This window comes from Molothrus ater, chromosome 25 (genome assembly GCF_012460135.2).
Source record: "Molothrus ater isolate BHLD 08-10-18 breed brown headed cowbird chromosome 25, BPBGC_Mater_1.1, whole genome shotgun sequence".
Classification (NCBI taxonomy): Eukaryota; Metazoa; Chordata; class Aves; order Passeriformes; family Icteridae; genus Molothrus; species Molothrus ater.
In genome coordinates this window covers 4,158,027-4,178,942 of record NC_050502.2, presented here as the reverse complement: position 1 = coordinate 4,178,942, position 20,916 = coordinate 4,158,027, and the positions used below count along the sequence as shown (strand labels likewise).

Below are 20,916 nucleotides of genomic sequence, written 5' to 3'. Positions count from 1 at the left end.
GTGGGTGGGATCCCCGTGGCCAGCCCGTGGCCTTACTGCTGGTCCCAAATGATGAGGTGGAAGAGGTATTTGTAGACGTGGGCCTTCCTGGTGAGCAGGGGGCTGCACAGCTCCTTCCCGCCGTGGCTGAGGGAGCACGAGAGGTAGAAATCTTCATAACTGTGGGAGAAACACCCAGTGAGCCAGGTGGGGCCGCCTGAGCCCCTAAATCCTGCCCTGAGGATGGGGAAGGGGTGGGGGAGGGCTTTACCAGGGTCACCAGAACCCCTAAATCCAGCCCCAAGGATGGAAAAGGGGATGGGGCTTTACCCAGGCCACCTGAGCCCTTATATCCTGTTCTGAGAATAGGAAAGGAGTGGGGCTTCACCCAGGCCACCAGAACCCCTAAATCCTTCCCAAGGATGGGAAAACCAGGATCATCAGAGCCTCTAAATCCTGTCCCAAGGATGGAAAAGGGGTGCTGGGGCTTAATCCAGGCCACCAGAACCCCTAAATCCTTCCCCGAGGATGGGAAAACCTGGATCATCAGAACCCTTAAATCCTGCCCCGAGGATGGGAAATCCTGGATCATCAGAACCTCTAAATCCTTCCCCAAGGATGGGAAATCCCGGATCATCAGGGCCCCTAAATCCTTCCCCAAGGATGGGAAATCCTGGATCATCAGAACCTCTAAATCCCGTCCTGAGGATGGGAAAGGGGGACAGAACGGGGCCATCTCCCCCCTCCCGGTGTCCCCAGCACCATATGGCACGGCGCATTCCGGCACACGGGGGGGCCCGGCCATGTGGCAGGTGCCGAGCGACAATCCGGGCAGGGCTGCGACAATCCGGGCAGGGCTGCGGGGCGCGGGGGTCAGGGGCTGGCGGCATTTCCCAGGCTCGCCGCTTTGTTCGGAGCCACTCACCAAGGGGAATACATTAAGGACAAGGACAAAGGCGAGGGGTCCCCGGCGGGGCGGCTCTGCCGGCGCCGCTGTCGCCACCCCCCGGTCCCCTCCCGGTCCCCCCCGCGCCGGGCACGGGCACGGAGGAGCGGAACAAAGGGGCCACGCCGCTGGCGCAGGGCGCGGGGCCATCTGTCACCTCCCCCGGGTGGCGCGGTGGCCTCGGGATGAGCCAGCCCGGCCCGAGATGCGGCGACATCGCGCCCTGGATGGCAGTGCCAGCGATCCCGGGGACACACTCTGGGATTTTGGGGTGTCCCAGTGCCAGCGATCCCGGGAACACACTCTGGGATTTTGGGGTGTCCCAGTGCCAGCGATCCTGGGAACACGCTGGGATTTTGGGGTGTCCCGGTGCCAGCGATGCCAGGAATGTGCTGGGATTTTGGGGTGTCCCAGTGCCAGCGATCCCGGGGACACACTCTGGGATTTTGGGGTGTCCTAGTGCCAGCGATCCCAGGGACACACTCTGGGATTTTGGGGTGTCCCGGTGCCAGCGATCCTGGGAACAGGCTGGGATTTTGGGGTGTCCTAGTGCCAGCGTTCCCAGGAATGTGCTGGGATTTTGGGGTGTCCCAGTGCCAGCGTTCCCAGGTGTGCTGGAATTTTGGGGTGTCCTAGACACACAGTGGGATTCTGGAGTGTCCCAGTGCCCGCGTTCCCAGGAATGTGCTGGGATTTTGGGGCATTCCAGACACACCGTGGGATTTTGGGGTGCCCCAGACCCATGCTGGGATTTTGGGGCATCCTAGACACAAAGATGGGATTTTGGAGTGTCCAAGTGCCAGCATTGCCAGGAATGGGTTTTTTTTTTGTTGACTCTGTCAGGTTTGGTTTTTGTGGTTTTTTTTTTTTTTACTATTGCATTTGTATTTGTAATTTCCCTAATAAAGAGCTGTTATTCCTATCCCCACATATTTACCTGTGAACCCCTTACTTCCAAAACTATAATAATTTGGAGAGGGGGGGGGGGGGTGTTTACATTTTCCATTTCCAGGGGAGGCTCCTGCCTTCCTTAGCAGCCACCTGGCTTTGCAAAGCAAGGAATCAGGTGAGAAGGGCAGGGCCGCAACAGGTGATGGGGTGAATGCCAGCAGGCAGGTGAGTGCCTTACCTGGCTGCCCAGGTGATGGGGTGAAGGCCAGGAGACAGGTGAGGAGGGCCTTACCTGGCTGCCCAGGTGATGGGGCAAAGGGCAGGGTGCAGGTGAGGGCCTTACCTGGTAGCCCAGGTGATGGGGCAAAGGGCAGGGGGCAGGTGAGGGCCTCACCTGGCAGCCCAGGTGATGGGGATGCGGTGGGTGGCACAGACAGTGAAGGCCAGGGGGCAGGTGAGGGCCTTACCTGGTGGCCCAGGTGATGGGGATGCGGTGGGTGGCGTAGACGGTGAAGGCCAGCGGGCAGGTGAGCAGCCGCGCCTCCTGCGCCACGCCCAGCTCGCGGCTCCCGGGCGCGGCCGTCTGGAAGTCGGCGTTGAAGGTGCTGCAGTAGAGCTCCACCAGGTTGAGGATGGCGGCCGTGAGGCTCTCCACGATCCTCTCTGAGGGAGACACGGATGGGGATCTGTCAGTGCCTCAGGGAAACATGGACAGGGATCCATCGATCCCTCAGGGAAATGTGGACAGGGATCCATCAATCCCTCAGGGAAACGTGGACAGGGATTCATCAATCCCTCAGGGAAACGTGGACAGGATTCATCAATCCCTCAGGGAAACGTGGACAGGGATTCATCAATCCCTCAGGGAAACGTGGACAGGGATTCATCAATCCCTCAGGGAAACGTGGACAGGGATCCATCGATCCCTCAGGGAAACGTGGACAGGGATCCGTCAGTCCCTCAGGGAGCTGTCAATCCCTCAGGGATCTGTTAATCCCTCAGGGGAACATGGACAGGGATCCATCGATCCCTCAGGGAAACATGGATGGGGATCCGTCAGTCCTTCAGAGAAATATGGACGGGGATCCATTGACCCCACATGGATTCATCAATCCCCCAGGGAAATAGAAATATGGACAGGGATCCATCAATCCCTCAGAGAAACAGACAAGGATCCATCAGTCCCTCTGAGATCCATCAATCCTTCGGGGATCCATCCCTCAAATCTGGATTTGGGACCCCCACGCTGCTTCCCCCGCACTCAGGGATGAATTAATGATGGGGGAATTCCAAACTTCCCATTTGGAGTAAGGGGAATTCCAAATTTTTCCATTTGGAGTTCACAGGGAGTAACAACACCCCCAAAATCCTCCTTTTTTTTTTTTTTTTTTTTTTCTTTTTTAACCAGACCGGTTTCCAACCCGTTTTTTTGGCCTCAAGAACTGAAGGGGGAGGAGGGGTTTGAAGATGAAAAGCATGGCACGAACTTGAGCCCAGAAAGGGGAACAGGAGAAGAGAAATACCTCGATTTTCCTTCTTGGCCAGAACGTTTGGATCCTGTGGGGGGAAAGGAAAAAAAAAAAAGAAACACATACGAAAAGAAATTGAGAAACCACCAAAAAAAGAGAAACCACCAAAAAAACCCCAGAGAAACCACAAAAAAAAAAAAGGAGAGAAACCACAAAAAAAAAAAAAGAAGAAACCCTTGAGTCCTTGAGTGCTGCCAAGGCGGATTTTACGTAACCACCCCAGGCTGCCAGATCCAGGCTGCTCCAGGCTATTGAGGGATTTTCCACGTGGTGGAAAGGAGGGAAAAGAGCCAGATGTGACAATTTTTTTTCTCCTCCCACTCCTGGCTAAGTTCCCCCGGGCTGCAAGATAAGTGTGGGTTCTATTTGCCATCTGTTAAAGGTGGAGCAGTTATCTCTTCTTCATTGGCAGTTTTCTTTATCTGTTCCACAACCAATCCTCCTCCAGGAGATCTCTGCTCTTCATGGGCCATTAATTATTAATTATCTTCTGTCCATGGCCACTGAGTGTCCCTGCATGGCTGATCCAATCCCATCATCCCATGGGGAGATGCTCCACCCAGGGGAGGAGCCAAGCATTCCTACCTGGGTACAATCTGAGCTTTGGGACAGCACAGCAGCCTTTGCCCAGTGCATTCCCAGAGGAGCAGCTTCTGCTGCCCTGCATGGCCAGAGGGAGCCCAGGCCCATCTGCAGCAGCCCTGGAGCTGCAGAGGAAAACTCCCCCCTTGTGCAGGATCCCTGCTCCAGCAGAGCCACAGCTGGCACTGCAGGAGGGCTGAGCCCCCATGGGATGGGGCTGTGCCACCCCCTGACACACAGGGGACAGGGCATGGTCTGACTCTGGCAGTGGTTTGTTTTGTACTATTGCATTTGTATTTTTAATTTTCCTCGCAAAGAACTGTTATTCCTATTCCCACATCTTTGCCCGAGACCCCCTTAATTTAAAAATAATAATAATTTGAAGGGAGGGGGTTTACATTTCCTGCTTCAGGGGGGGGCCTCTTGCCTTCCATAGCAGAACCTGTCTGTTCAAACCAAGACATCCACAAATCACCTTCAAGCTCAGGATAATAAAGAACTGTTATTCCTATTCCTATGTCTTTGCCTGAGAGCCCCTTAATTTCAAAATTATAATAATTCAGAGGAAGAGGGTTTGCATTTTCCATTTCAGGGGAGGTTCTTGCCTTCCACAGCAGAACCTGTCTGTTCAAACCAAGACATCCACAAATCACCTCCCAGCTCAGGATAATAAAGAACTGTTATTCCTACTCCCATATCCATGCCTGAGAGCCCCTTAATTTCAAACTTATAACAGTTGGGAGGGAGGGGGTTTCAAGTGCAGAAGTTAAATTAATAATTGACATTAGTTGGAATTGGAAATTGCCATTAGGTGGAAGAAGACAGTTTTCCATACTAGGCTAGCAGAGAGTCATTGAGGTGCTTGTATGATGAGAAGAGAATGATTTTCTCATGCTGACAACTTCTACACAGGTGTCCCAACACCTTCAAGTCCTTGCAGGTATTTCAGAAATAATAAATCGCTTATGCCAGTAATTCAAAAAAGTGTTTTTTTCAGAAACACTTCGATTTTCCATTCAAAAACATTCCAATTCAATTTCAAAATTCAAATTTCAATTCAAAATTCCAATTCCAAAAAATTTCCAACAATTTTCCATTTCAGGGGAGGCTCCTGCGCAGAACCTGCCCGTCCAAACCAAGCCCACCCCAGGCTCACCTTCTGGATTTTGGGCTGCATGCGGGACGGGCAGGGCGGCATCTGGTTGAGGGCAGCCGTGATCTCCTGGGACTCCACGGCCGCCAGGGCGTTGCAGATGGCCATGACCGACTGGATCACCCGCTCGGCCTTCATGGGGACATCGCCCTGAGGGACAGCACAGGGGGGGCAGCTGGGATCAGGGGCAAACGGAAGGCGTGGCTGGGGGGGTGAGTTCTGTTTTTCTGTTAGAGGTCGGGCTGTTGTCTTTGTTTCTTTGTCTCTTTATCTCTTATATTCATGTTATATTATATTATATTATAGTATATTTATAGTATATTTATTTTTGTAATTATAATTATATTTATATCATATATCTTTATATATTATGTTATGTTATATGATATCATATCATACCATATCATATCGTCGTATATCATATTTTAATAGTTTATTTTATTTATTTTTATATTTATTCTCTTTATATCCTCTATCTATACATATACATTATATTACATTACATTACATTATATTACATTATATTATATTGTATTATATTATATTATATTATATTATATTATATTATATCATATTTTAATAGTTTATTTTATTTATATTTAATCTCTTTATATCCTCTATCTATACATATACATTATATTACATTACATTATATTATATTGTATTATGTTATATTATATCATATCATATTTTAATAGTTTATTTTATTTATATTTAATCTCTTTATATCCTCTATCTATACATATTACATTATATTACATTACATTACATTATATTACATTATATTACATTATATTACATTACATTATATGATATTAATCTCTTTATTTCTTCCATCCTTCCTCCAGGAGATATCTTCTCTTAATGGACCATTAATTATTAATTATTTTCTGTTCATTGGACACCGAGTGTCCCTGCATGGCTGATCCAATTCCATGTTCCCATGGGGAGATGCTCCACCCAGGGGGAGGAGCCAAGCATTCCTACCTGGGTACAATCTGAGCTTTGGGACACCACAGCAGCCTTTGCCCAGTGCATTGCCAGAGTGGATCAAAAACCCCCAAAACCTCCCCAAAACCCCCCCAAAACCATCACTGGCCTCACCTCAGCTGCCAGGAACGCGTCCACCTCGTTGTGGAAGGTGTCGAAGAGGAGACTCAGAGCCTGCCTGGGGGACAGGAGACAGCGCTCAGCCCCGGCCAGGGGACATGTGGGGACAGTGGCACCATGTCCCCCTGGGTGGGCACTGGGGACAGTGCCACCGTGTCACCCTCTGGGTGGGCACTGGGGACAGTGCCACCGTGTCCCCCTGGGTGGGCACTGGGGACAGTGGCACTGTGTCCCCCTGGGTGGGCATTGGGGACAGTGGCACTGTGTCACCCTCTGGGTGGGCACTGGGGACAGTGCCACCATGTCCCCAGCCCTACCTGCTGATGGTCTGTTTGATGGGTCGCTCCTGCAGGTGGATGTGGTGGTTGAGGGTGGACGGGCTCTGGTCATCGCTGGCCTGGGGACACAGAGAGGCTGAGCGGGGCTGCAGGGAGGTGACACCGACCCCTCGGTGTGACACTGACCCTTCAGTGTCCCAGAGAAGTGACACAGACCCCTCAGTGTCCCAGGTAGGTGACATAGACCCCATGGTGTGACACCGACCCCTCAGTGTCCCAAGGAGGTGACACGGACCCCATGGTGTGACACCAACCCTGCTGTGTCCCAGGGAGGTGACACCTCTCAGTGTTCCAGGGAGGTGACACTGACCCTGTAGTATGACACCAAGCCCCCGGTGTCCCAGGGAGGTGACACTGATCCCGTGGTGTCCTAGGGAGGTGACACCCACCCCTCAGTGTCCCAGGTAGGTGACATGGACCCCATGGTGTGACACCAACCCCTCAGTGTCCCAGGTTGGTGACACCCACCGTGCGGGCCAGGTCGCTGCGCACCCCTTTCCTCCGGAGCAGCTGCAGCCGGATGTCGATGTCGAATTTCCTGCAGTGCTGGATGTGCTCGTGGCTGCCCAGCGTGTGTTTGCTGTGGGGACAGGGCCACAGGCTCACCCCAAAAACCCACCTGGCTGCCCCAAAATCCTGCCTGAGAGCCCCAAAATCCCACCTGAGAGCCCCAAAAACCCGCCTGGCTGCCCCAAAATCCTGCCTGAGAGCCCCAAAATCCCACCTGAGAGCCCCAAAAACCCGCCTGGCTGCCCCAAAATCCCATCTGGGGTGCCCCAAAATCCCATCTGGCTGCCCCAAGATCCCCGGGCCAGGTACACTTGGGATGGGCTCAGAACAAGGCTGAACTTCCTGCAAGGCTGGTTGAACTTGTGCCTGCCAAATGTGCAGGGAGAGTTCCATGGGCTCATCCTACGCCCCAAAATCCCACCTGGGTGCCCCAAAGTCCCACCTGGGGTGCCCCAAAATCCCCTGGCCAGGCAGCCTTGGCTGGGGTTCACAGGGAAACCAGAATTTCTGCAGGGCTGGTTGAACTTGTGCCTGCCAAACGTGCAGGGAGAGCTCTGCACACTCATCCCACACCCCAAAATTCCACCTGAGACCCCAAAATCCCATCCGGGGTGCCCAAAAATCCCCTGGCCAGGCAGCCTTGGCTGGGGTTCACAGTAAGGCTGAACTTCCAGCAGGGCTGGGTGAACTCGTGCCTGCCAAACGTGCATGGAGAGTTCTGCACACTCATCCCACGCCCCAAAATCCCATCTGGGTGCTCCAAAATCCCACCTGAGAGCCCCAAAATCCCACCTGGGGTGCCCCACCCCGACATCCCCCAGCCAGGCAGCCTTGGCCGGGGCTCAGGGTGGCCGCCCTGCCTGCACAGGGACCTTTGTGGCACCAGGAAATTCAGAGAATGAGGAATTGTTCTCCCTCCTTCCCCTCCGGAGCCGGGCCCGGCCTGCCAGGACCTGCCCAGGGATCTGTGGGAAGCAGAGCACGGATCTGAGAGTGGGACTGGGAGGGAATTCTGGAGCTGGGAGTGACAGGGGGAACCATGGAGCTGGGAGTGACAGGGAAAACCCTGGATTTCAGAGTGACAGGGAGAATTCTGGAGCTGAGATTTATCCAGGGCTGGGATTTATCCGTTTTCCGCCCCCTGACACGGCTTTTACAGAATTCTCCTCCAAAAAGCATTTTTGGCAGCTCCCAGCTGGTTTTCCAGGGGCTTGGGGGTCAGCCTGACTAGGAGGAACATTCCCAAGACATTCCCAATGCTGCTTTTGGCAGGAGCAGCTCCAGAGGCAGGAAAAGGAGCAGAGAAGATCCTGCTGTGCTCACCAGGATCAACCCTGGGCGTTCGTCACACCCTGGAGCTCCTGCTGTGGATTTTCCCTGGTTTTCCCATGTCTTTCCTGTTTTTCCCAATTTTTTCCATTTTTCTCTTTTTTCCCCCCATTTTCCCCATTTTTTCCTCATTTTCCCCTGTTTTCTCCATTTTTTCCCTGTTTTTTTCCCTGTATTTCCCCTTTTTTCCCCATTTTCCCCTTGCTTTCCCCCCACTTTTCCCTGGTTTTTCTGTGTTTTTTCCCTATTTTTCTCCCATTTTCCCCTGTTTTCCCCCCATTTTTTCCCTGTTTCTCCCTGGGTTTTTCCCATTTTTCCCCCTGATTTTTTTCCCCATTTCCCCTGTTTTTCCCCCTGTTTTTTTTCCCCCAGCTTTTCCCTTGTTTTTCTCCCAGATTTTTCCCCATTTTCCCATTTTTTCCCCCATTTTTTTTTTCCAGTTACCCCCCAGTTTTTCCCTGTTTTTCTCCCTCGGCCGCTCACTTCTGCAGGAACTCCTCGAGGCCGCAGATTTTGAGCAGGAAATCCTCGACGTCCACGGCGTGGAGCTCGTCGTGGGTGTAGCACAGGGCCTGGTAGATGAGCAGGTCCACAGTGGAGGAGCCTGGGGGGAACAGGAACGGCCCCTGAATCCTTGGGAATGGTGGGAATGGTGGGAATGGTGGGATTGGTGGGGTTGGAGGGGATGGTGGGACTGGGGGAATGGTGGGGATGGGGGAATGGTGGGGATGGGGGAATGGTGGGGATGGTGGGGATGGAGGAGATGGTGAGAGCAACAGGGATGGTGGGATTGAGGGATTGGTGGGATTGGTGGGATGGGTGGGAACAACGGGAGCAATGGGGATGGTGGTGATGGTGGGAATGAGGGAATGGGGGAATGGTGGGGATGGTGGGATTGGTGGGGATGTGGGGATTGATGGGGATGTAGGGGATGGTGGGAACAGTGGGAATGGAGGGGATGGTGGGGATGGTGGGAATGGTGGGAATGGTTGGGATGGAGGGGATAGTGGAAATGGAGGGCATGGTGGGGATGGTGGGATTGGGGGAATGGAGGGGATGGTGGGGATGGTGGGATTGGGGGAATAGGGGAATGGTGAGATGGTGGGAGTGGTGGGATTGGTGGGAACAACAGGGATAGGGGAATGATGGGATGGTGGGAATGGTGGGGATGGTGGGATTGGGGGGAATGGAGGAATGATGGGAATGGTGGGAATGGGAAAATAGTGGGGATGGTGGGATTGGTGGGAATGGTGGGATTGGGGGAATGGGAGAATTGTGGGAATGGCAGGAACAGTGAGAACAGCAGGAATGGCGGGAGTGGTGGGGATGGAGGGATTGGGGAAATGGTGGGAACGGTGAGGATGATGGAGATGGGGGAATGGCGGGAAGAGCGGGAATGGTGGGAACGGCAGGAACAGCGGGAACGGCAGGAACAGCGGGAGTATGGGAATGGCAGGAACAGCAGGAACAGAGGGAATGGTGGGAATGGCAGGAACAGCGGGAACGGCAGGAACAGCGGGAATATGGGAATGGCAGGAACAGCGGGAACAGAGGGAATGGTGGGAATGGCAGGAACAGCGGGAACGGGGTGGATGCGGTAATTCCGCCTCCTGCCCCGGCCTGGGGACAGCACTCACAGTCGCAGGTGAAGGTGAGCGGCTCCCTCAGGCTGTCACACAGCACCGTCACCTTCAGGCTGACGCCGTGGCCCGGCTGCTCCGGGCTCAGGTTCACCGCGTTCCACACCAGGCCCGACCCGGAACAGTCCCTGGAGCCCGAGCTGGAGCGGAGCCTGCGGGAGTAGGGATGGCTCAGGGGCCCTGCTGGGGCTGGAGGGGGTCCCACACCCCAAAAATCGCCAAGAGGTGGCCTTGAATCCCCTTTTGGCTCGGCAGCCCTGGGAACAGCCCCTTTGGGTGGCCCTGAAACCCTTTTGGTGGCCCTAAATCCACTTTTGGTGGCCCTAAACCCCTCTGGGTGACCTTGAATCCCCATCGGGTGGCCCTAAATCTCCTTGGGGTGGCTCTGAAGCCTCTCAGGGTAGCCCTGAATTCCCTCAGGGTGGCCCTAAACCCCTTTTGGTGGCTCTGAAGCCCTTCTTGGTGGCCCTGAATTCCCTCTGGCTGACCCTGAATCCCCTTTTGGTGTCTCTGAATCCCCTTTTGGTGTCCCTGAATCCCCTTGGGGTGGCCCTGAAGCCCCTTGGATGGGCCCTGAATCCCCTTTGGTGGCCCCGAGTCCCCTTTTCATGGCCTTGAATCCCCTTTTGTGGCCAGGAATCCCCTCTTGGTGGCCCTGAAGCCCCTCTGGGTTGCTTTGGGGACGTTTTGGGTACTCACACATCCAGCATGTGACAGAACGCCGCCACCTCCTCGTCCCGCTCCTCAGACACCTCGAAGAGCTCGTAGCCATTGGCCAAGGAGTGGGGCCGGGGAGCCACCTGTGGGGCAGGGCACGAGCCTGTCAGCTGGGGGACACCCCTGGGCCCCACACGCCCATGGGGACCCCCAGACCCCCCCCCGGAACAGCCTGTGCCACGCCAGGGCCACCGTGGTGGGGACAGAGGTGGCCCCGCAGCGGTGTGGGGGCTCTGGGCCAGCATGGGGGGAGTTTGGCTCGCTCGTGGCTTGGAGACCCTCAGAGCCCCCCCAAAAGCGGCCATTCCCAGGGGTATCCTGCAGGGAGGAGCAGCAGGATGGGCAGGGAGTGTCCCCAGGCTGTGGGGGAGCTGTGGGGGACACTGCCCGCAGGGCAGGTGGCACTGCCATGCCAGGTCTGACTCACAGGACCCGCTCAGTTTTGGGGTTTTGAACAGGTCTGACTTACAGGACCTTCAGTTTTGGGGTTTTGGGCAGGTCTGACTTACAGGACCTTCACTTTTGGGGTTTTGGGCAAATCTGGCTCATGGGACCCTTCAGTTTTAGAGTTTTGGACAGGTCTGGCTCACAGGACCTTCACTTTTGGGGTTTCGGACAGGTTTGGCTCATGGGACCCTTCAGTTTTGGGGTTTTGGACAGGTCTGGCTCATTTTGGGGGTTTTGGACAGGCCTGGCTCAGTTTTGGGGTTTTGGACAGGCCTGGCTCAGTTTTTGGTGCTCTGGGCAGGGCTCTCTCATGGGACATCCCCATACCCAGATGCCTCTTCCCACATCCCACATCCCATTCCAAGGAGCCACGACGACATCACCAGGAGAACCCACCCAGGAGGACACCCAGCCTGGGGACATCCCAGCCCTGAATTCCCAGCTCCATTCCCTCCCCAGTTCCCATTCCCGCCCCTCACCGGCTCCACGGAGATCCTGCGGTTCCTGTTGGCCGCCAGGTTCTTCCTCCCACCCGCCCGGGCTCCGTAGGTGCGCGGGGGCACCTGGGGAGGCATGGTCTTGCTCCGTGCCACCGGCTTCCCACTGGATTCCTTCTCCAGGATGCTCCTGCCTTCTTTCCAGCCCCGGGAACCTTCCCGCAGCGCCTCGGACTCGTAGGTGGACTTGAGGTTGAGGCAGGTGATGGCGTCCACGCCGTAGGGATCCTCCTGGGAGATGCGGCGCCCCAACAGCTTGTCCTGGGCCACCGAGAACATGTTGATGTCCCTGGGCTGGCCCTGGCCCTTGGGGGACAGCGGGGAGCGCTGGCTGCTCTCAGGACAGCCCCACAGCGGGTGCCGGGGGGGCAGCGGGGGCGGCGAGAGCTTTTTGGGGGAGCCGCCGCCCTCGTGGGGCTCGGAGCCGTTGAGGGGCTCCCCGAGGAAATCCCGCTGGGAGCCCTCGAAGATGAGCAGGTAATCCCCGCTCAGGGGGCCCTTCCAGGGCTGAGCCTCCGGCCGGGGTGTGCTGGGCCCGGGTGGCACTTGGGGACCCTCGGGGACGGCGGGGACGGCGGGGCTGAGCGCGGGGTCGGAGCCGGAGAGCCCCCGCGCGGCTTTGATGGCACTCCTGTCCACGGGGTCGTCCCAGGAGATGAGGGAGCGCTCCTGGAGCTGCTCCTTCCTGGCCCGGCTCTCCTCCTTGTCCTGGCGCAGGCGGGATAAGGCGTCGTACTCCATCTGCAGCGCCTCGGCCAGCGCCAGCTCCTTGCGGCTCAGCCCCACCGACTCCAGCGCCGGCCACTGCTCGCCGGGGCCGCGGCGGCGCGACGTCGACATCCTGCCGGGATCCTGCCGGGATCCTGCCGGGATCCTGCCGGGATCGGGGTCCGGAGAGCGGCACCGGCGTCAGGAGAACGGCATCCTGCTGCTCCTGGGAGCGGGAAGGGGTAAGGGGTTAAATGGGGAATGGGGAGAGGTGAGGGGTGATGCTGGGAGTGGGGAAAGGTGAGGGGTTGATGGATGGGAGCAATGGATAGCTGGGAATGGGGAAAGGTGTGGGATTGATGTTGGAAATCAGGAAAGGTGTGGGGTTGATGCTGGGAATGGGGAAAGGTGTGGGGTTGATGCTGGGAGTGGGGAAAGGTGTGGGATTGATGTTGGAAATCAGGAAAGGTGTGGGATTGATGCTGGGAATGGGGAAAGGTGTGGGATTGATGTTGGGAATGGGGAAAGGTGAGGGATTGATGCTGGGAGTGGGGAAAGGTGAGGAGTTGATGTTGGAAATCAGGAAAGGTGTGGGGTTAAAGGATGGTAGCCACAGATGTTGGGAATGGGGAAAGGTGTGGGGTTAATGGATGGGTGGCCATGGCTGCTGGGAATGGGGAAAGGTATGGGATTGATGCTGGGAATAAGGAAAGGTGAGGGATTGACAGATGGGTGCAATGGATGGCAGGGAATGGGGAAAGGTGTGGGATTGATGTCGGAAATCAGGAAAGGTGAGGGATTGATGGATGAGTGCCCGTGGATGGCTGGGAATGGGGAAAGGTGTGGGGTTAATGCTGGGAATGGGGAAAGGTGAGAGATTGATGGATGGGTGCCCATGGATGCTGGGAATAGGGAAAGGTGTGGGGTTAATGGATGGCAGCCATGGATGTTGGGAATGGGAAAGGTGTGGGGTTAATGGATGGGTGCCCATGGATGTTGGGAATGAAGAAAGGTGAGGGATTAATGCTGGGAATAGGGAAAGGTGTGGGGTTAAAGGATGGCAGCCAGGGATGTTGGGAATGCAGAAAGATGAGGGATTGATGCTGGGAACGGGGAAAGGTGTGGGATTGATGGATGGGTGGCAGCCATGGGTGCTGGAAATGGGGAAAGGTGTGGGGTTAACAGATGAGTGCCCATGGATGTTGGGAATAGGGAAAGGTGAGGGGTTAATGCTGGGAATGCTTCCCTCCCAGGGAAGGATTTATTCCCAACATCCCATCCAAACCAGCACAGGGAATCCTGGAATGGTTTGGGTTGCAATTCCCAGGGAATCCATGGCTGCCCCTGGATCCCTGGGAGCCCCCAAGGCTGGGTGGGGTTTGGAGCACCCTGGGATCATGGGAAGGGGCATGGGGTGGGAATGGGACGATCCTTAGGATCTTCCAACCCAAACCATCCCACGATTCTTTAAAAAAAATCCCAATTTCAGGACTCCAGACTCATTCCCAGCCTGCAAATTCCCAGAGAATCCATGGCTGCCCCATCCCTGGGAGCGTCCAAGGCCGGCTTTGTCGGGGTTTGGAGCAGCCTGGGATGATGGATGGAATATCCCAAGGTCCTTTCCCACCCTCTGGAATCTCTGGGATAAGGAAGGCCGGGCTGGCTCAGCCCTTCCTGTGTGCCTGGAAAAAGGGAAACGAGCAGGGGCCCAGCAGGGCCAGGGGGTAAAAATAAAAATTTGGCTGCAGCTGCTGCTGCTTCCACTTCCCCAGGAGCCCACGGACACCAGGCAGGGCAGGGGCCGAGCTGGAATCCCAAATTTTTCTCCCCCAAAGGAGACAAAACCAGCCCCAGATTTGGGGAGGGGGCAGCAGGATCAGCTGGGGCTGAGCCACCCCAAACCCCACCAGGCTGCCCCAGCACTGTGGTTTTAGAAACATTTCAATGATTTGAGGAAAAAAAAAATCAGCCCCTGGCAGCAAATCCAGGGATTTTTAAGGCGGAATGGGAGAGATGGGGAAGGAAGGGATGAGGGTGCTGAGGGGGCAGCTCCCATCTCTTATGTCAGGAGAGGGAACCGGGAATGGCCTGGAAAAGCCAGGAAATTTCTGGATCTCACAGATGTTCTCCAGCACCCACCCAGGCACTGCTCAGCTCTGAAAATCTCCAGCAGGGACACCAGGTTTTAGGGTTATGGGCAGATCTGGTTCATGGGACCTCCTGTTTTTGGGGTTTTGGATGGGTTTGGTCATGGAACCTCCAGTTTTTGGGGTTTTGGACAGGATTGGCTCATGGAACCTTCTATTTTGGGGTTTTGGACAGGTTTGGCTCATGGGATCTCCAGTTTTTGGGGTTTTGGACAGGATTGGCTCATTGGACCTCCAGTTTTTGGGGTTCAGGTGAGGTGTGGCTCCAGTGCCCCCCCCCCAGGTTCTCCTTTACCCCACACAGGGCTCTGCTGATGCCCCAATTTAGGGTCAAGAGGGGCCATCACCGTGCCCATTTTGGGGAAAGCAGGAAAATCCTAAATCCCAAACCACCAGAGCCAGGAGAGGCCTGGGACCTCGCCCAGCCCCACAAGTGGCCCCCACACCCCACCCCAGTGCCCAGGGGCCACCTCCCTCCAGCCCAGGGTGTCCCCAGGCCACTCCTGGGGGGTTTTTGTCCTCCTGACCCCGAGCCCTGCAGGACCAGATGGTTCCTAATGAGCTCCACAATTCCCACTGGATTTGGGAACTGGGCTTTTTCAGCCTCCCCAGCACTGGCTCATCCAGGGATTTTGGTGCTTTCCAGCTGGAAAAAGTGGCTCCAGGTGGGGGTGAGAGGTTGGGAATGTTCCCTTCCCTGGCATTTCAGGGCCCTGCTGGCAGCCGTGGCTTTTTCCTGGAAAAGCAGAAATCCCGAAAGCTGGAAGCCGAACAGAGGGAAAAATCCGCTTTTAACCCAAAAGCAACAAAGTCCCGGCTGAATTTTGCGGCTGACGAAGCCACAGCTCCGCGCTGCTCTCCAAGACAAACATCTGCATCCCCTCCAGCCGCGTGTGGGGCTGGGATTGCCACGGGAATGGGGCGGGAATGGGGCGGGAATGGGGTCTGACCCCACAGAGCTGAGGAAAGGCCTTGCCGCCACCAGGGGATGTCACTTGGGTTGGGGACACTGAGCAGGTGGCTCAGCCCCTTTCCCTTCCCAGAAGGAGCAAAACAATCCCATGGAAAAGCCCCAAAATCGCCCTCTAAGAGCTGGTCCAGGAGCAGGAAGAGATGCTCAGTCAGAGCCTCTGGTTATTGGGATTTAATGGGAATTTATTGGGGATTTTAATGGGGATTTTAATGGGGATTTTAACCAATCACTTGGGTTGGGGACACTGAGCAGGTGGCTCAGCCCCTTTCCCTTCCCAGAAGGAGCAAAAAAATCCCATGGAAAAGCCCCAAAATCGCCCTCTAAGAGCTGGTCCAGGAGCAGGAAGCGATGCTCAGTCAGAGCCTCTGGTTATTGGGATTTAATGGGAATTTATTGGGGATTTTAATGGGGATTTTAATGGGGATTTTAACCAATCACTTGGGTTGGGGACACTGAGCAGGTGGCTCAGCCCCTTTCCCTTCCCAGAAGGAGCAAAACAATCCCATGGAAAAGCCCCAAAATCGCCCTCTAAGAGCTGGTCCAGGAGCAGGAAGCGATGCTCAGTCAGAGCCTCTGGATACTGGGGTTTAATGGGAATTTATTGGGGATTTTAACTGGGGTTTAATGGGAATTTATTGGGGATTTTAATGGGAATTTATTGGGGATTCTAATGGGGATTTTAATGGGGATTCTAATGGGGATTCTAATGGGGATTCTAATGGGGATTCTAATGGTGCCATGGTTAAAGGGAGCTCTGGAGCCTCCCTGATCCCAGGAAACCTGGCAGGATCCCGTGGCAGATCCCTGGCTCCCCATGCCCAGGGATGGGATCCTGGGGGGTTCCTCGAGCACCCCCATCCTCCCTTCCCCTTCTCAGGATCCCACCTGTGGGACAGGGGGGACAGGACCCCCCCTTTTAAAGAGACCCCAACTCCTGACCCCACGGTGTCCCCACGGTGTCCCCATGGTGTCCCCACGGTGTCCCCACGGTGTCCCCAAGCAGCTCCAGATGCCGCCCCAGCCCCAGAGCCGCCTCCTGTCCCTGTCCCCGTTGTCACACCCACGCCCAGACTGTCGGAATCTCCCACCCCACCCCGGGGCCGGGGTTTTGGGGGGCAGGGCCACCCCCGGGGGATGCTGGAGGTGGCACCTCGCTGTCCCCGACGCCACCACCCGTGTCCTATGCAAATCTCCGCTTCCTCCTGCCACCCACCTGGGGACAGGAGGGGCAGCGGGGACAGGAGGGGCTGGAGCCCTAAAAACACCACAGGAACACCCCAAAACCACCACAGGAACACCCCCAAAACCACCACAGGAACACCCCCAAAACCACTTTTGGAGCCACAAATGGACCCGTCGATCCCAAATCCAGCAAATCCAACAGTCTGGAAGGAAAAAAGGGATTCAGGGAGGACTGGGATCATCCCAGGGTGAATCCCAGTACATCCCAGTGAATCCCGGTGAACCCCAGTGAACCCCAGTGTATCCCCGTGAATCTCAGTGAATCCCAGTGAATCCCAGTGCATCCCATTCAATCCCAGTACATCCCAGTGAATTCCAGTCAATCCCAGTCCATCCCAGTGAATCCTAGTGCGTCCCAGTGCATCCCAGTGAATCCTGGTGCACCTCAGTGAATTCCAGTCAATCCCAGTACATCCCAGTAAATCCTGGTGCATTCCGGTGTATCCCATTCCATCCCAGTGCACCCCAGTGCATCCCAGTCCATCCCAGTCCATCCCAGTGCACCCCAGTGCATCCCAGTCCATCCCAGTCCCACTCCCACACAGAGCAGCTGCTCCCACTGCAGCAGGCTGGGAATTCCCAGCTGCAGGGTTGGAAGAGCCGATCCCCCGGATCCTCCAGATCCTCTGGATCCTCTCCCCAGCCTCCCTCTGGAATTTAGGGTTGTGCTCCGAGGTGGGGCAGGTGCCTGCCCAGGGCGGTTACCCCGGGAAATCCGGGATAGGCGGGTTCCTCACCCCAGAGCTCCCTGCTATCCCATTCCTCCCACTCTGAGAGGGAAAGGATCGATTTTCCTGGGAATACCAGGCTCCAGGCAGGTTTCCCCATCCCTGTTATCCCATCCCTGCCGCTCTGGGAAGGAAGGGCTCATTTTCCTGTGAGATCCAGGTTCCAGGAACATTCCCTCACGCCCAGCTCCCTGTTATCCCATCCCTGCCGCTCTGGGAAGGAAGGATGGATTTTCCCGGTCACGCTGGTGCTCATGGAGCCGGGCCCAGGCGCCGGGAACAATCCCAGCCGTGCTCGGCCTCGCACACACGAGCGGGGAGCCCCCGGAGCTCCCTCGCCCAACGGGAGCAGCTCCCAAACCTCTGGAATTCTGATCCACGAGATTCCCGCAGGTTTGGGATCCGCAGGAGAGCCGGGATCCAGGATCCCACCAGCATCCTCACCGGAGCCTCCTGCCCCTAAAACCGTGGGGTTTTAGGGCTGGGATTGAGCCGACCCTGCTCGGCCTCACACCACGGCTGGACCTGTCCCTGTCCCTGTCCCTGTCCCCAGCCACTGACCCACAGGGTGGCATCCCTGCCCAGGGACAGGGGGGTGGGGACCAGAGGATCCAAAACCAAAAACCAACACCAAAAGCTCTCCAGGATTCCGTGATCCCCGTCCCCATCCCTTCCCTATTTCTGTCCCCATCGCTGTCCCTGTCCCTGCCCCGCCGGGAGGGGACAGGACCCCAACCCGCCCTGTCCCCTTCGCCCAACTCCGCCGTTCCTCGGGCACCACCTCATTGTTCCAACCCCCCCAAATTCCCGAGGGGAGACCCCCGACCCCTCCGCGTGCCCTGGGAAGGGGCAGCCCCGCATTCCCCCCGCGTTCCCTTTCGGGGTTCCCAGGATGAGCCGCAGCTCTTGGGAAGCTCCGGGAAGGCGAGCGGCGCCCGCATCTCCCCCGAGAGGGAAAAAATACGGATGCACAAACCTCCGTTTAAATAGAAAATATCATTTTTTAGCGGGGGAACCCCGGGACGAGCCGAGCAGAGCCCCCCGCTCCCTCCGCGGCCCTACCTGCTCCGAGCGGCTGCGGCGGCGGCGGCGGGGCCGGGGGTGCGGGAGGAGCCGGGGGGATGCGGGAGGAGCCGGGGGGATGCGGGAGGAGCCGGGGGGATGCGGGAGGAGCCGGAGGGAGGCGGGAGGAGCCGGAGGGAGGCGGGAGCTCCGCGGCGGAGGCGGCGGACAATGGCGGGCGCAGCGCGGGGCGGTGCGGGGCCATCTCCCGGCCGAGCTCCGCATTGCACAGAGCCCCCGCTGGTGTCCCTTAGTGTCCCCCCCGAATGTCCCCGAGGTGTTCAGAGCCCCGGCTGGTGTCCCCCTGAATGTCCCCGAGATGTTTCTCATTATACAGAGCCCAGCTGATGTCCCCGGGTGTCCCCCTGAATGACGCCCGGGTATTCCCTGTGTCCCTCTGCATTGCACAGAGCCTGGGCTGATCCCCCGCCGTGTCCCCCAGTGTCCCCCAGTGTCCCCAGCACGTTCTGGCTGCCCCACGGAACCCCCGGGATGCTGCCGTCAGTTGGGGGGTGCAGGCAGTGGGGTGCCGATCGTGGGGTGCAGATCGGGGTGCAGGCAGTGGGGTTCAGGCAGAAGGGGTCAGTTAGGGGGTGAAGATAGTGGGGTGCTGATAGGGATGCAGATAGTGGGGTGCAGACAGAAACACAAGTCCCAGCGATTACGCAGTTTCTTTGCACAGGGATATAGTAGCAGCGCCACAGACGACGACAGAGCCCGGATAGCTCAGTCGGTAGAGCATCAGACTTTTAATCTGAGGGTCCAGGGTTCAAGTCCCTGTTCGGGCGTCAGTGCTTTTTCGTCCTTACTTTTTCACTGCCCCATTATTTTTTTCGCCTAAAAAACCTTTTTTTTACACCCGCGACGCCGTCGGCGCTGCCCGCCGGAGGGTTTCGGCTGCGCCTGCGGGGAATCTTGGCAGGAAATAAAAAAAAAAAGAAGTAGTGGATAGAAAAAGTACGCTCGCCCGAACAGGGACTTGAACCCTGGACCCTCAGATTAAAAGTCTGATGCTCTACCGACTGAGCTATCCGGGCTCTGGATGCAATGTTTGCGAAATGCTTTTATGAACGTACAGCAGGGCAGCTTCTCCCGGCTTTTCCAGGAATTGGGATCTGTTCCCGGTGTGCAGCTCCCTCCCCCGGCCCAAACACATCATTAGACAAAATATTCTAATTATTTCTCAAAATATTCTAATTATTCCTCAAAATATTCTGGCTATTTCTCAAAATATTCTAATTATTCCTCAAAATATTCTAATTATTTCTGTCCGAGTGGCGCAGCCGGCCACAAACTCAGCCCGTCGCTGTTGGCACCCAGCGGTTCCCAAGCGCTGCCCCTGTGCTGGGATTAATTCGGAATTTTCCGAACACGTGGAGAATATTCCCAGCTTGGAAAGGAGCTCTGGAAATAATTCAGTCCACCCCTGTGACAAGGCAGGGTGACCTGGAGCAGGTGACACAGGAAATTGTGGGGTTTTAAATGGATATCGTTTGATACTCTAATATCCAGAATATTCTAATATCCTGGATATTCTAATATCCAGGTGAGTATTCTGATATCCAGGTGGAAAATCTGATATCCAGGTGAATATTCTGATATCCTGGTGGATATTCTGATATTCAGGTGAATATTCTGATATCCAGCTGGATATTCCAGTGGATGTTATAATGTCCAGGGGAATACCCCAATGTCCAGGTGAGTATTGAAATGAAGATAACTCAGCTCTAGGACACAGGGACCTTGAATATTTTGCCAGGTCAGCGATGTCTGCATAGACCCACATTGACATTTTGATTTATTCCATCCTTAAGGCTCGATAATTCCAGGGTGTCCTTGAGCCAGGGATGTTCCTGCTCCACTGAGCTCTCGTTTCTTGCTGATTAGACCTGAAAATATACAAAGATCTTGCATCAAGAAATAATGAGATAATGACGGAGATAATGTTTTCTTTTTCCAGGCATTTCTTATTATTTTCATTAATATTTACCGCTAATTATTATTGATTTTTTAATATATTAAATTTTGCTATATTGCATAAGATATTATATAATACAAAACATTTGTTGTGTATTTATCGTTTAGCACTATTTAATGCATTTATTAGTATTATTTTGAAGCATTTTTAAATTAAAGTTTTATTTAGCTTTAATTTTTAACTTTTTTATTTTTAAATGTTTAAATTTTATTTTTGAATTTTATCATCTTTTTATTTCAATTTTTTTTTAATTTTAATTCTTTATTCAATTTATTCGTTTCATTTTATAAATTTTTTATTTAAATTTATACCTAAATAAAATATATAAGTTTAGATCATTTTCATGTTTATATATTTATATTTCTATTATATTTCTATTTATATTTATGTTTTTCATGAGGGCTGAGGGG

The 20,916-nt window shown here is 55.0% G+C and overlaps 1 protein-coding gene and 2 non-coding genes across 3 annotated transcripts in view; 1 reads left to right on the top strand and 2 right to left on the bottom strand.

The window, feature by feature from the left end:
* PIK3C2B (phosphatidylinositol-4-phosphate 3-kinase catalytic subunit type 2 beta) overlaps window positions 1-18,548 on the bottom strand; it is a 29,516-nt gene extending 10,968 nt beyond the window's left edge. The window contains exons 1-12 of the mRNA XM_036398549.2: window positions 18,529-18,548; window positions 11,651-12,602; window positions 10,707-10,807; window positions 10,005-10,159; window positions 8,851-8,971; window positions 6,997-7,108; window positions 6,508-6,587; window positions 6,185-6,248; window positions 5,084-5,230; window positions 3,340-3,373; window positions 2,284-2,479; window positions 37-159 (exon numbers count right to left, since the gene is read on the bottom strand). Of these exons, the coding sequence (XP_036254442.1) occupies window positions 37-159; window positions 2,284-2,479; window positions 3,340-3,373; window positions 5,084-5,230; window positions 6,185-6,248; window positions 6,508-6,587; window positions 6,997-7,108; window positions 8,851-8,971; window positions 10,005-10,159; window positions 10,707-10,807; window positions 11,651-12,508 (1,991 nt within the window). The 5' untranslated portion in view covers window positions 12,509-12,602; window positions 18,529-18,548. The remainder of the gene's footprint in view (window positions 1-36; window positions 160-2,283; window positions 2,480-3,339; window positions 3,374-5,083; window positions 5,231-6,184; window positions 6,249-6,507; window positions 6,588-6,996; window positions 7,109-8,850; window positions 8,972-10,004; window positions 10,160-10,706; window positions 10,808-11,650; window positions 12,603-18,528) is intronic.
* A 695-nt stretch (window positions 18,549-19,243) lies between these two features.
* Window positions 19,244-19,316, top strand: TRNAK-UUU (transfer RNA lysine (anticodon UUU)). The gene has a single exon. It is a non-coding gene; the product is annotated as a tRNA-Lys (tRNA).
* A 176-nt stretch (window positions 19,317-19,492) lies between these two features.
* Window positions 19,493-19,565, bottom strand: TRNAK-UUU (transfer RNA lysine (anticodon UUU)). The gene has a single exon. It is a non-coding gene; the product is annotated as a tRNA-Lys (tRNA).
* Between the last annotated feature and the right edge of the window lie 1,351 nt (window positions 19,566-20,916).